This window comes from Zootoca vivipara, chromosome 7 (assembly GCF_965207765.1).
Source record: "Zootoca vivipara chromosome 7, rZooViv2.hap1.1, whole genome shotgun sequence".
Lineage (NCBI taxonomy): Eukaryota > Metazoa > Chordata > Lepidosauria > Squamata > Lacertidae > Zootoca > Zootoca vivipara.
Window position 1 is genome coordinate 64,827,038 of NC_142590.1, and position 13,911 is coordinate 64,840,948.

The following is a 13,911-nucleotide window of genomic DNA, read 5'->3' on the forward strand; positions in this document are numbered from 1 at the left end:
CAGAGTTTGATCAGCTTCTCTTCTAAAGGAGGACCCAGCAGGGATGCAAAAAAATTTTTTATAGTGATCTAAAGCAGTTACTGCTGGGAAACTACTGGTGATCATGATACAACCATTTGACAGTTTCTGATCATGCAATTTCAAGGCAACAAAAATGCACTTAACAAATATATTTGCCACTCCTTCCACAGTTCCCCGGAGTGGCATTTACCTTGTCATGATGCTGCTCCTCTATTTGTTTTTGGGTATTTTCCAGTTCAAGTAGTAATGTGTTCTTAAAAAGCAAAAGTGAGTAATTACAAGAGAGAGAAAGGGTGCTTCAAATTTGATTTAAAATTGGAGCTCTTGGAAAACAAATCCACTTCCTCAAATGATCAAACTTTTTGCAGTAAGGAATATGATAGAAAAATGCACTGGGAAGTGTGGATTAACACTTTCTTGATGCAATTCATCTAATCTCCCCACAAACAAATGAGACTGAATACTCATTAAGAAACCAACGTTGTCTCATCTCTCCACAAACCAATCAGGCTGAATGCTCATTTAGCAAGGGACCAAAGAGACTATTTAGGTCTCTAAGTAAAGCTATTCAGGTGGCTTTCTGGGGAACTCTGAGTATTGAGATTGAAAGCTATATATCAGAACAGATATCTGCATTGTCCAACAGGTAATTGTAGAAGTGATCCCTCCACAAGAGTTCACATGAGCCTCTAGTGAGGCTGCCAAAAATTAACTGCTAATCGCTAAAAAGAATGTTAGACATGGATAGGAGCTACCTTGGGAGTAAAATTGCCTCTGAAGGCCAAACTAGATACAATATTTGTCAAGCATGCAAGGTTTCTTTAAAAAATAAAATCGGGGTGGAATGAGCCGGATCTGGAGTGTGGCATGAACAATTTGCATGCCAAATCTATGTGCCAAATTTGATGGCCAGTTTGACCTTAATTCTGAATTCCATCTGATGTGATAATAGGTCAGAAATCTGTCTTTAAAAAAATAAACCAACTCCTGTACAGTAAAACAGCACATAATACTGGTCTAACCTAAAAATTGTTGTGCACTTCTGAAGGCAGCTGTGTGCCAACTTACAAACAAATTAAGCACTTAATATTTTTATTAGCATTAATAAAGGGAAATGGTATTGGGGAAACTACAAGGCCACTTAGATTTGACAGTGACAAATTTGAGCCAATGAAAGTTCTTTATGCCAAGTTTCTAAACTTGAGACCAGTAGAGCAGGATGAGTTCCCAGATGGTCAAACAAGTAGGATTTCAGCCCACAGCATTACTCCCTAAACTCACATAAAATCACTTACACCTGGATGCAGAGCATGCAAAATGCTATTACTATTATTATTATTATTCAGCACCGGTATAAATGAGATAATGGAAGAGGTAATGGCCCATTGGTGCCCTAAATTCTGGGCTCATTAGCTACAGAGGAAGCATTTGCTATAAATGGCACTGAGTGTTATCCTTGCTGATAGAAAGTAAAGTTTGCTCCCATAGAGCAGATCCCTACATGGTGGGCCTTTTTGCAATTCAGAGAGGAGATGAGCTCAGCCGGTTGCTTTGTGTGTTATCTGACCATACACCTAACTGCTTGTATGGGAGTTTCCTCTGTTCCCATTTCCATGCCAGGGGGGGGGGGGAAGAATAAGTGTATCCTTAAAAAATATGAAGAGGTGTGAGTCAGGTCCAGAGCCGTCTTTCCCATAGGGCTTAGTGGTGCGTTGTGCCTCTCAGAGATGCATCAGTCAGTGGGGAAGCTGCGCGGCTTTGCCGGCGGCCTCCCCTTTCCCTGCACGCCCGCCATCCCAGGCCTCCGTGTGAGGAGAGCGCAGCTTCCCTGGCTGGCTGGCATGCAGCTTCCTTCCCAAGACTCCACAGGAGGAGAGAGATCCCCACAGAGACTTAGGATGGAAGCTGCGCCCCGTCAATTATATGGCTGACGGGCGCACAGCTTCCCTCCCAAGCCTCTGTGAGGATTGTTCTCCCCCAGCGGCATGGGGGAGAGTTGCACGCGCACACACACACCCATGGCTGGCAGTGCGCAGCTACCCCCCCCCCCATGGATGGTAATTTGGGGGCGCTGAGTAGATATTTGTACCCTGGCGCCACATCTGCTAAAGGCAGCCCTGGTCAGGTCTCTATCATACTGGAAACATAGCAGAGCTAGGGCTGAAAATGGGTAGGCTTCAAAAATGCATTCCACCCCTGAAAATGTACTGTACTGAAGAAGTCCCTGTCTTTCCCCAGCAGATTTCAACCAGGCAATTGTTCCTCACTGAGTGCCGTTATGGCTCCCATTTGTACAATTTGGAACCTGTCACACCCCAAGAGCTAAACAACTCTAGTAACGGGAGAACTGAGACAACTGAAGTTAGCATTCAAAATGCTAATCAGGTGTTCTAATCAAGTCCATGAATTTTAAATGCAGAGAGGAATACTTTTGAAAGACCTTGAGCAAAGCTTGTCAAAATCACTAATGTCTGAATTTCCAGCACAACAGCCATTAAAAAAAACCAACAACACCATTTGAGATAGAATGACTAAAAACAGGGGTCATCAACCCAGCACCTGCAGGCACTATAGCATTTGGAAACAATTTTGCTGGTGCTCCTGGACAGGTGCTCCATATTCTGAGATTTATTTATTTTTTTGAGGTAAGTATCAACCCCTCCTGGAAAGAAAGTTATGGGGCAAAATGTACAGGTACCTACGAAGTGAACTCTGTGAAATGAGAGTGGTGTTGCTATCTTCTGTATTTTCCTAGTACTGAGGATTGCTCCTTGTTGCTATTAGACAGCAACAGCAACAGAGTGTGCATATATAAAATAAATATTGTGTGAACTCCACGATCAAAACCAATACTACAGAGCAGACTTTCTATGATAAGCATAAGGTTGTCCAGAGTGGCTGTCTCTGTTATGCCACTCTTCGTGGCATCCGTTTTGCATTATGCCGCACCACACACAGAAGGCAAGTTTTGACTGGTGTCCCCAGAACACCCTCAAAATTCTAAATGTGCCTGTGGATACAAAAAGGTTTGCGGCTCCTGGCCTAACACAATCAGAGCTCAACAGGCAACTAGACCAAACGAAGATTATTTTCTTTATGACACTCTTTTTATCACATTTTTTACATGTGCGATGCAGTTGATCATCATTGCACTCTAAGTACATGATAATAATTAGAAGAGAAAGGAATGATTGATTCTTACGGAGCTTATTCTCATTGAAGTTGGCCCAGTGAGGATCCAACTTCACACAGTATAGATATTACAATTGCTACACACTATCAGAAGAAAAAGAAAGTGGTAGGGACACTTAAGATGGTTCAGCTGAAGTATGAGGTAGGACGTGAATTGATATCTGTGCCATCCAAATTACTAACAAATATTTATAGACTCTTTGCCTTTACAGCAGTATTTATCTTCAAAACCATGATCATTAGCTAATAATTTGGCACAGTAAAGTAACAAAAACATTTTTAAAATCTTCCCACCCATTCATCCAATTACCCATCCATCCTCAATGAATAATGGCTTTTTGATACCACTACAAATACTTAGATGCCAATACATGAATATGTAGGTAGCTGAGACACAACAGCATCCTAAAAGCCAAAATTTTGTTCCACGTTTATTGCAGCAGCCATTAAACTGTACCAACAAAACATTCAAGAAGCCATCAGTGCAATCCTCTATCCCTTAGAATTAGTTAGAATACACTAAACCCAAAGGAAGATGCAAAGGGACCAGCAGAGCCCAAGGCAACAAAGAAGGATGCCTTCTCTGCAAAACCAGTCTCTAAGATCCTCAACTTGTGGCTTCCAGTTAGCTAAGCCAAGCCACAGGCCCCCTACTTTTGAAATTTTTGTTATCTCTATGGTAGTTTTTGTTACACATGAGTAGTGTCACAGACCCTCTGGATGGGTTATGCGGACCCCTTGGGGGTCAGCAACCACCAATTCGGAACCACTGCTCTACTCCATAGCAATAGTATTTTGCTAACATTCATTTTAAAAAGAATCTTGGGCCTGACTCAATAGTTGGAATTAACTGTTCAAGAATAGCTTTGATCTCAGTTTCTTTTTAGGGTGGCCAGTCAAATCCTGACTGTCAGCAAAATTATATTCTTAAACATAGCATGGCAAAAAGGCCAGTTGTGTATGACACCCATAGAGCTAATTTTATGAGGTGTCTAATACATACATACCTTCTCTTCAAGGGCTGCCATCCGTTCTTTCAAATGAAGCTGAAGCCGCTCATTGGACTCACTCAGCAGTCTATCCACAGTATCAGACAGCCGCTTGTTGTGTTCCTCATTCATTTTCTCCCTCTGACGGGCCTGTTTGGAAGTTAAGGTGGAATCATGATCAACCAAGTAATTCAAAGCAGATTTGCCTTGAAATTGCTGTAAAATTAGCCCTAATCATTGAAGAATCTCCTCCAAAATAAACTTCTTTCTAACAACCTAATGTAGTAAAGTTTTCACAAGCATATTATGTCCACCACATTGATTGAAAGATTTGCGAATCCACTTTCCAATTGTTAGTGGTTCCACTACATCAGCTTATACCAGTGGGGAGCCCAATTCCTATTAATATTATTTACACTGCAAATTAAGAAGTGATTTTATATCATTCAGTGGCACAGATTTATTCTTGTGTACAATAATGACACAAAAAAACCTTTCCTTGCAACTATTTTACTATTGTGAAACTGCTCACTGAAATTAGTACAGTGGATGGTCGGGTTGTGAACGTGATCCGTGCGGGATGCATGTTCGCAACCTGCAACGTTCACAATCCGCGTCTGCGCATGCGCAGGTTGTGATTCGGCGCTTCTGCACATGTGCAAAGCACAATTTAGTTCCGGTACTTCCAGGTTCGGCGCGGAGCGCAAGCCGAACAGACGTAACCAGCAGCAGACGTAACATGAGGTATGACTGTATTAAAAGTCTTTGAAATGGCAACCCAAAACAAAATAAATGTTTTGTTAGTATACATTATAGAGCTATCAGGAAGGAAGATGAATAGATTTTGGTAGAAGTGAAATGATAAGAACTCCCATTTTATTTCAGAACTTCGATTGAATTCAGAAGTGCTGACCACCATCTGTGATACAATTGTTCCACTATGCAGAGCTCAATTATAAAGGAGTTTCCTGTGTGCCTGGGTGTCACAACTTAAACCATGCCATCAAAACTCAGCCTTAAAGAAGCAGGCTGTAACAGTGTGGTTAAAGACTTGCAGCAACCATGTGATGCAACACTTGTGAATAAGACACTGGAATCCAAGTAGCAAATGTAGAAGCTAACTCCAAATCATCTTTCTCCCTCCCACACACAACAGGATCCTGACCTAAACTGTGGTGCTGTAAATAAGGTGTCAAAAATGATAAAAAACAGTGCTATATACTCTACAGAAGTCAACCTACCCTTGCTAGTTCTTGGTTCTTCTCCTCCAACTGAGTCTCCAGCTGCCGCAGTCGCTCTTCAATACTGCCATGCCTTTCTTCTGCCTACACAGAACAAGACAGTCCCAAAGGAATGAGCAATTCTTACAAGCTCTGGGAATTGGGATAGGGAGTGGGGATAAGAGATACCTGTTCTTACATAAGAACATACTGACACAGCAATCAGACAGAGTGCAGTACTACCCAAAAATATGGGAATGTGACCATAGTGGATTTGTTCTCATGAGATATTTGGGTGGGTGTTAAACATAAGATGAGGGATGCTGGGAAAGGTCTCTCTCAAGAACTAGCACATTAATACACTGGAGATTCTTACTAAGCCCAAATCTAAAATAACCTTGCACCAAGCTAGGCTTGAGGAAGTGCCATATGGGCCTTCTGAATGTTGCTGTACAAACTTCACAGCAACTTCCTGGTCCATATCACTCCTCGCTGCACAATTTAACAGCTGCACAATTAGTTTAACAGAGATTTATGCTCTTGTCCCATTTTTTTAGAGCCAGTGTGGTGTAGTGGTTAAGAGTGGTACACTCATAATCTGGTAAACGGGGTTCGCGTCTCCGTTCCTCTACATGCAGCTGCTGGGTGACCTTGGGCTAGTCACACTTCTCTGAAGTCTCTCAGCCCCACTCACCTCACCTCACAGAGTGTTTGTTGTGGGGGAGGAAGGGAAAGGATAATGTTAGCCACTTTGAGACTCCTTCGGGTAGTGATAAAGCGGGATATCAAATCCAGACTCTTCTGTATGAAGGTAGCAATCTCTGAGGTAAAAGTCTCAGGAATGGTAAATGGACCTCAAACCCTTGTTCCAAGCTTGCCTAGTCCAATGCAGTGCTTAGCTTCTTGGTTGAAAAGAATGCACTTTAGGACAAGCAAGCATTGTCTTCAGATTCTGGGTGCCTAAAACATACCTATGAAAAACCCAGCATGACCTGCTAGAGCATCATTTAAAAACAAACAAACAAAACCCTCCTTAGGAGAGGCCCCCATCCAAAGAGGCAGCTCAATATATCCAGCTACTGCAGAAGAGACAATGCAGAGCAGAAAGGAAAAAGTAATACTTGTAACATGAATTTAAAAGCTCCTCTTTCTTCCACCTTTCTCCTCAATCCCAGGAAAGTTCTAAATTCTGGAGAAACACTAAACCCTTTCTGCACCCTGGGCTTTGAAGCCAGCTACTGGTTGTGTACTTGCCTTGGTGAGTGCTGCTATCCTTTGAGCCAGTTCAGCTTCCACTTCAGGCAGCGTCTCAGCTTTCCTCATTGTCTGCTGCAGTTTCTGCTCTGCCAGTTCGAGAAGCTCCTGGAGATGCCGTGCTTTCTCCTCACACTGTAGAACAATGCAGAATGGCAGTCATGAAAAAGGGGGTGACCAAACACAGCTTCAGCCTGCATCCGATCCTGGACAGGAATAGTCTGGTTACGGTAGTCCATGCTTACTGTAACAAGTTGTACATGGGGGCTGTCCTTAAAGATGACCAAAGCTTCAACTAGTGCAGAATGTGGCTGCCAGAATGTTAATGTGGCTGCCAGAATGTTAATGGGCATTGACTAAGGGGATGCTATTGCACCAATTCTAAGAGAACAACTTTGGCTGCCTATTTGATTCCGGATGTATCTTAAGATCTTCTTAAAGTACTTTCTAAACACAAGTGTGTCAACTAAGCTAAGCCTTTTCCATCATGACACCCCAACTGTGGCACCCTCAACACAGAGATACAACTGGTGCAAACTTATTGGTGTCAAGTGAAAACGTTTCTGTTTCCCCAGGCATTTTATTTGTGTATTCTGTCCTTATAAAGCTGTTTTGACTGTATTTTATTGTTTTTCATTTCATGGTTGCACTTTTGGTTGTGTGACCTTTTTGGCCTTATATTGTACACCATGCTGATACCTACTTGCGGTTGATTAGTGTTAAAATCATCTAAACATTAAAAATTAAAGAATATATATATATTCAAGAGAGTGTGTCAAATGAGGGTCTTTGATTGTACCTATGATTGTAGCCACACATGCCCTTGACTCAGAGGAAGGAAGCTGGCTTTTCAGATGGCATGCCATTAAAGCCTGTTACCTGGCGATGGAGAGACTCTTTATTGGCCAGCTCATTCTCTAGTTTATCATTGAGGTCATGAATGGAGGTGGCTTCTCTTTGGGCTGCCAAATAGCGCTTCTCCAAGGTGGTGATCCTCTCCTCCATGTCGTCTTTCTGTGCCAAAGCCTGGTAGGATGAGCCATGAAGAAAGTCACAAACTTTGTGGTTGTATGGCCCTCATGATGATAGAAAAATCTGCCCGAACCGCAGCATGAGAAGGGCTTGTTATGACTACTGAGGTACTACACTAAAGCTCAAAATGCAAACTCTCCCCGCATTAATAAGCTGGCCCCATTTTGAAAGGTTGTATTGGAACCATTAAAGCTGATTCCAAATCAAAGTCGGGTTCACACTTGCCTCCACCACTCTCCAGCCCTGCCCAACAGCCTCATCCGTCTTTGCCCCTCAAAACAACCATAACTTGAGGGACAAGGCAAATGGTGGTGGAGGCTCCCACCACAGTCAAACCTCATGATTGCAAGAAATAATGCTCTATGCACCATTCGCAGCCACAAGGCCTTTCCTGTGTTGTTGAGAACCCTTCCACTATCTGTCATGTCTTGCTCTTCCCCAGGGTTTTTGGCTTGATGAAGTAGACAGCTGGCAGGGAAGGGAAAGTGGCAGGAAAATGGTAATTGTACTTTTAGAGTACTCACAGGGAATATGTGAAAAACTGGTCCCCCACCCCACCCCAAAGTATTCTACTAGACCACTGAAAATCCAATTAATTATCTGGGCAAACTGAGGGGAGGCAGGGTCACAAATCTCTAGTTATGATAGTTGTTTTTTTTACTTTGACACTGAATAACTAAGCTCACTGCTAGAAACAGCAATAACTTTCTGCAAGAAGATGCTTAGACTATTTTATTTTTTCTACACCTGGAAAAAATAAGATGGCTTTTAAAGTTGATTCAGAGATTCTCTCGATGACATAGTTTATGCTGCTGGAACAGAACTCTCTCACCTCTCTTAGGTCCCTCTGGTACTTGCCGCTCATTTCTTCTGATTTGATTAGGTCCCTCCTGGCTGTGCTTAGATCTTCTTCTAGCTCAGCAACACTGGCAGCCAAAGCAGCTATTCGTTCTTTAGCTTGCGCTACCTCAAAGTTTTGCTTCTCTAGAAGTTCCTGCAGTTCTACAGTCCGGCTTGCCTCATCATCCGGATGTATAGAGCCATTAGGAAGTCTCTGTGAAAGTCACATAATAAAGAACAACGTTTCCAAGGAATATGCACTACTCAGTCAAACACAGTACCAAACAAATGCCACTGAGTGACATTTCAATAAATTAGCTCACCAAATGAACTATCAGTTTTTCTTCATTCTAACAGTATGCAAGAGATGCTAGATTGCTACTGTAACAATGGTCTTTTCTGAAAAGGAGGCATTTTGAGGTAGCTGTAACTTGCCACTGGACATTTATTCAACAGGCCTATTATTGCAGAGTTTAAAAGTACTAAGGGAAGATAAAATTTATCAGTAAGCAAAGGGTTCCCATTTTGTACCTTTGATTGAGTGACCCGCAGCTATAAACACATAGTACTTCAATATTACATTAGATACTCTCCACTTTCAAGAAAGATGGATCTCACCTTCCAAAGTAGCTTCTGCCCAGATTCTTTTCCCTCAGTCCTTTTATCATCTTCTCCTACAGGTGCTTCCCTCTGGGAGGGGCCTTGCTGAAGAGCACTTACCTGCAAAACACATTTTGAATAAGCACTTGTGCTTAAGGTTTCCTTAAGTGTGAAAAATAAGAATGCAGAACATGCAGAGAGCTTCTTGTCCACCTTCTATTGTTGCTGTCACTGTTAAGAAGCTGTCATTGCACACGCTTATGAAGGAGAGGTTAAAAGCAACAAAAAGGGCTTTTATGGGTATGTCCGTAGCAAAAGGAAAAACAAGGAAACAGTGGGGTCACTCAGAGGAGAAGATGGTGAAATGCAAACAGGGGACAGAGAAAGGGCAGAACTCCTCAATGCCTTCTTTGCCTCAGTCTTCTCCAAGAAAGAAAACAACGCCCGACCTGAAGAATATGGAGCAGATGATTCAGCAGGGGAAACACAGCCCAGAATAAGTAAGGAGGTAGTACAAGAATACTTGGCTAGTTTAGATGTATTCAAGTCTCCAGGGCCAGATGAACTACATCCAAGAGTATTAAAAGAACTGGCAGAGGTGATTTCAGAACCACTGGCAATAATCTTTGAAAATTCCTGGAGAACAGGCGAAGTTCCAGCAGACTGGAGGAGGGCAAATGTTGTCCCTATTTTCAAAAAGGGGGAAAGAGAGGACCCAAACAATTACCGCCCAGTCAGCCTGACATCAATACCAGGAAAGATTCTAGAGCAGATCATTAAGCAAACAGTCTGTGAGCACCTAGAAAGAAACTCTGTGATCACTAAAAGTCAGCATGGGTTCCTGAAAAATAAGTCATGTCAGACTAATCTGATCTCATTTTTTGACAGAATTACAAGCCTGGTAGATGAAGGGAACGCTGTGGATGTAGCCTATCTTGATTTCAGCAAGGCCTTTGACAAGGTGCCCCATGATATTCTTGTAAAGAAGCTGGTAAAATGTGGGCTAGACAATGCTACCATTCAGTGGATTTGTAGCTGGATTACTGACCGAACCCAAAGGGTGCTCATCAATGGCTCCTCCTCATCCTGGAGAGTAGTGACTAGTGGGGTGCCACAGGGTTCTGTCTTGGGCCCAGTCTTGTTCAACATCTTTATCAATGACTTGGATGATGGGCTTGAGGGAATCCTGAGCAAGTTTGCAGATGACACCAAGTTGGGAGGGGTGGCTAACACCCCAGAGGACAGGATCACACTTCAGAATGACCTTAACAGATTAGACAACTGGGCCAAAGCAAACAAGATGAATTTTAACAAGGAGAAATGTAAAGTACTACACTTGGGCAAAAAAAATGAAAGGCACAGATACAGGATGGGAGACACCTGGCTTGAGAGCAGTACATGTGAAAAGGATCTAGGAGTTTTGGTTGACCACAAACTTGACATGAGTCAGCAGTGTGATGCAGCAGCTAAAAAAGCCAATGCAATTCTGGGCTGCATCAATAGGAGTATAGCATCTAGATCAAGGGAAGTAATAGTACCACTGTATTCTGCTCTGGTCAGACCTCACCTGGAGTATTGTGTCCAGTTCTGGGCACCACAGTTCAAGAAGGATACTGATAAGCTGGAACGTGTCCAGAAGAGGGCAACCAAAATGGTCAAAGGCCTGGAAACGATGCCTTATGAGGAACGGCTTAGGGAGCTGGGTATGTTTAGCCTGGAGAAGAGAAGGTTAAGGGGTGATATGATAACCATGTTCAAATATATAAAAGGATGTCATATAAAGGAGGGAGAAAGGTTGTTTTCTGCTGCTCCAGAGAAGCGGACACGGAGCAATGGATTCAAACTACAAGAAAGAAAATTCCACCTAAACATTAGGAAGAACTTCCTGACAGTAAGAGCTGTTCGGCAGTGGAATTTGCTGCCAAGGAGTGTGGTGGAGTCTCCTTCTTTGGAGGTCTTTAAGCAGAGGCTTGACAGCCATCTGTCAGGAATGCTTTGATGGTGTTTCCTGCTTGGCAGGGGGTTGGACTGGATGGCCCTTGTGGTCTCTTCCAACTCTATGATTCTATGATTCTATGATTCTATGAGAGTTCTGTAAAAGCCAGGATTTTTACTACGCAAAGTAATTCAATAACTTCGTGTGGGAGCATATGTAATTGGCACTGTAATAGGTAATTTGACTTCTTTTTGTGTAAGACCAGCCTGGAAAGTAAGGGCCCAACCACACAATATTGTAAAAGCATGAATACATTTAATGTGTCCAATTATTGTTTTTCGAGTAGAAGCTGTGAGGTATGAGCTGAGCAGGTCTGTGACATGCAGGAGTGTATCCTGTATCTTCCTTTCACCTTTAATCTCGTAACATTTTTTTTCCCTTTCTGCTACCTAGTCACATTACTTACCGCAATTATTTTGATTCTCACCCCCCCCCCCTTGCAATATTCTCTCGACATATGTTTGTTGCTGCAATGTGTGCTTCTTAGCAACTGGTCCTTCCTCCCCCTTCCTGAACATTTTTTGTTTTTTCCCATTTCGCCTGGGTAGCTTTCCACAATTATTTTAATTATCTCTCATAACAATGGCTTCAAGTTTACCTTGGTTATTAACAAAATTCCTTATATCAGTATAAAATAGCTTTAGAGGAGAATTTAAAAGGGGATTCTTGTCTAAAGAAAATGAGAGAGAAATATACAGGAGCTTGTGTCACAAGTCCAGCAACTGAAACAAAAATATAAAGATCAACAGTGGATCGCATGTCACATAATGCTGCAGATACATTTTTTTCCTGCAATCAACAGTCTTAGTTTCTTTGATTTCACCTCAGTGAAATCCACAGTACAATCTGAAACCCAATATTTACCTGTTGGTGAGCACTAGAAAGCTGTTCTTCTAGTGTAGCTACTCGTTCCAGTGCTGCCCGTAAGCGCTCTCTCACCTGAAAGGGGGGGAAAAATATTGTCAAGGGCAGAGTTGATACACAACCTTTAGGGATGCTTCAGGCAGTTTAGTGGCCTACCACCACCACCCCTGCTCCCAACCATCAAGAAATCTAGTTCATAACACAGATAATTCAATTAAGCCTACCCTCATCACATGAAAGGGCACAAAAGAACAGTACGTGGCTCCAGAAGTCCAGCATCTCAGCTAGATTTGCAAGCAACAAGAAACACTAAGTATGATGAAGTGGGCTAAAGCCTGGAATCTTGAGTTAACCTGCCAATTAGAATAAGCATAAAAGGATCTCAGCAGAGATCTGCCTGACTTGGACTATAGCAATATAGTGATGGGTGTAGAGCTGAACTGGAGTTGGGAGAGTAGAAGGCCGGAATACTCCTTCAAAGGAGCATTAGCACAGATTCAATCCTGCTAACATATTTCTAGGATGCAAAGCAGTCATTTTTGGGACCATTCTTCAAAGGGCAAATGATTGGTCCAGGCTAGAAATTACTCATAACCAGAAAGTTCATGGGAGATCTGCAGGATAGCACTGACCAAAAGCAATACTTTGGACCATTAGAGACCAGTAACTGAAAGGTCATGGGTTATAAATACCATAGTTGGTTTTGCTGAAGCTATGCAGTCACTTCCCAAAACAGCCTCACCTTCTCATCCAGTGCTTTATGATGTTCAAACAAAGATTTCAATGCTTTTAGAACTTCAACTTCACTGGAGACACCAGATGGGGACTGAGCTTGCCGCTTCACCACAGTCATCCTCAGGGAGCGTTCGTGTCTTGAGACCAGGCACTCCAGGTGCTCTAACAAAAGCTGCAAGGCAAGGAACAGCTCTAGACATTTCTTATTCAAAGTCAATGTGAGGTAAGAAAAGGCTTTATCTGTCCTCTTGTTGATTTCAGAGTATAGCAAGCAAGCAAGCAAGCAAGCAAGCAAATAAATAAATAAATAAATAAATAATAGTGTAACAAAAAAAAAAAGTAGCCAGGTTTTACTAGCAGGCCATTTCTGCCATGAGCATGACTTGAAATAACTTTGCCAAGATCTCTAACAAAAAGCATGCATAAACACATTGCTCAAACAAACCTATGATGACACAAATGACATTTTTCCAAGAGCTGAAAGCATTTTGAAAGAGATCCCTTGTCACTTTTGCCTCAGATAATCAGGTTTTTGTAAAAAAAATGAAATAAAAATAAAAACCTATTGGACCACGAGCAAAAGTTGGACCAAAAAATGTATGTACACATCATAGGAAGCAATGCATTCTCAAGTCATTTTCATTTCTCTTAAAAACAGCTATCTCCAGCTAACATCAGCAGCAAGCTGCTTTAAACTAAACTAATGGTGTACATTTAGAACAAGTGTGATGTATGTCGTTAAAGAATATCAGCATACAAAATATGTAACATAGATCATTTTGTTAAGTGACAAAACATTATTTCTGCCAGTGTCCGATGAGTAAGATTCCATGTCTTGAATTACCACAGCAAAATTAATAAATGTTATGTGGTAGATGCATACAATACATACAGGCTTACAGATAACAAACTTCTTCCTTCAAGAATCTAAATATTTATACAAAAAAGTAAAAAAAATTGTCCAGTAGCACCTTAGAGACCAACTAAGTTTGTTCTTGGTATAAGCTTTTGTGTGCATGTACACTTCTCCAAGAACAAACTTAGTTGGCCTCTAAGGTGCTACTGGACCATTATTTAATTTATATATATATTTCGACTGCGTCAGACCAACACGACTACCTACCTGCTTCAATCAATAATCAGTGATGTTCACATTTGTTCCAAAAGA

At 41.9% G+C, this 13,911-nt stretch overlaps 1 protein-coding gene across 8 annotated transcripts in view; it reads right to left on the reverse strand.

The window, feature by feature from the left end:
* The window catches only part of PPFIA4 (PPFI scaffold protein A4), a 112,300-nt gene that overhangs the window by 44,898 nt on the left and 53,491 nt on the right, over window positions 1–13,911 (reverse strand). For 5 of the 8 annotated variants that reach the window (XM_060277202.2, XM_088674490.1, XM_060277204.2 and 2 more), the window contains 9 exons: window positions 12,751–12,915; window positions 12,009–12,083; window positions 9,167–9,268; window positions 8,541–8,762; window positions 7,556–7,702; window positions 6,673–6,811; window positions 5,444–5,523; window positions 4,221–4,352; window positions 212–274 (listed from right to left, as the gene is read on the reverse strand). In XM_060277202.2, the coding sequence (XP_060133185.1) occupies window positions 212–274; window positions 4,221–4,352; window positions 5,444–5,523; window positions 6,673–6,811; window positions 7,556–7,702; window positions 8,541–8,762; window positions 9,167–9,268; window positions 12,009–12,083; window positions 12,751–12,915 (1,125 nt within the window). The remainder of the gene's footprint in view (window positions 1–211; window positions 275–4,220; window positions 4,353–5,443; window positions 5,524–6,672; window positions 6,812–7,555; window positions 7,703–8,540; window positions 8,763–9,166; window positions 9,269–12,008; window positions 12,084–12,750; window positions 12,916–13,911) is intronic. The other 3 variants (XM_060277209.2, XM_060277207.2, XM_088674492.1) reach the window with 1 other exon arrangement.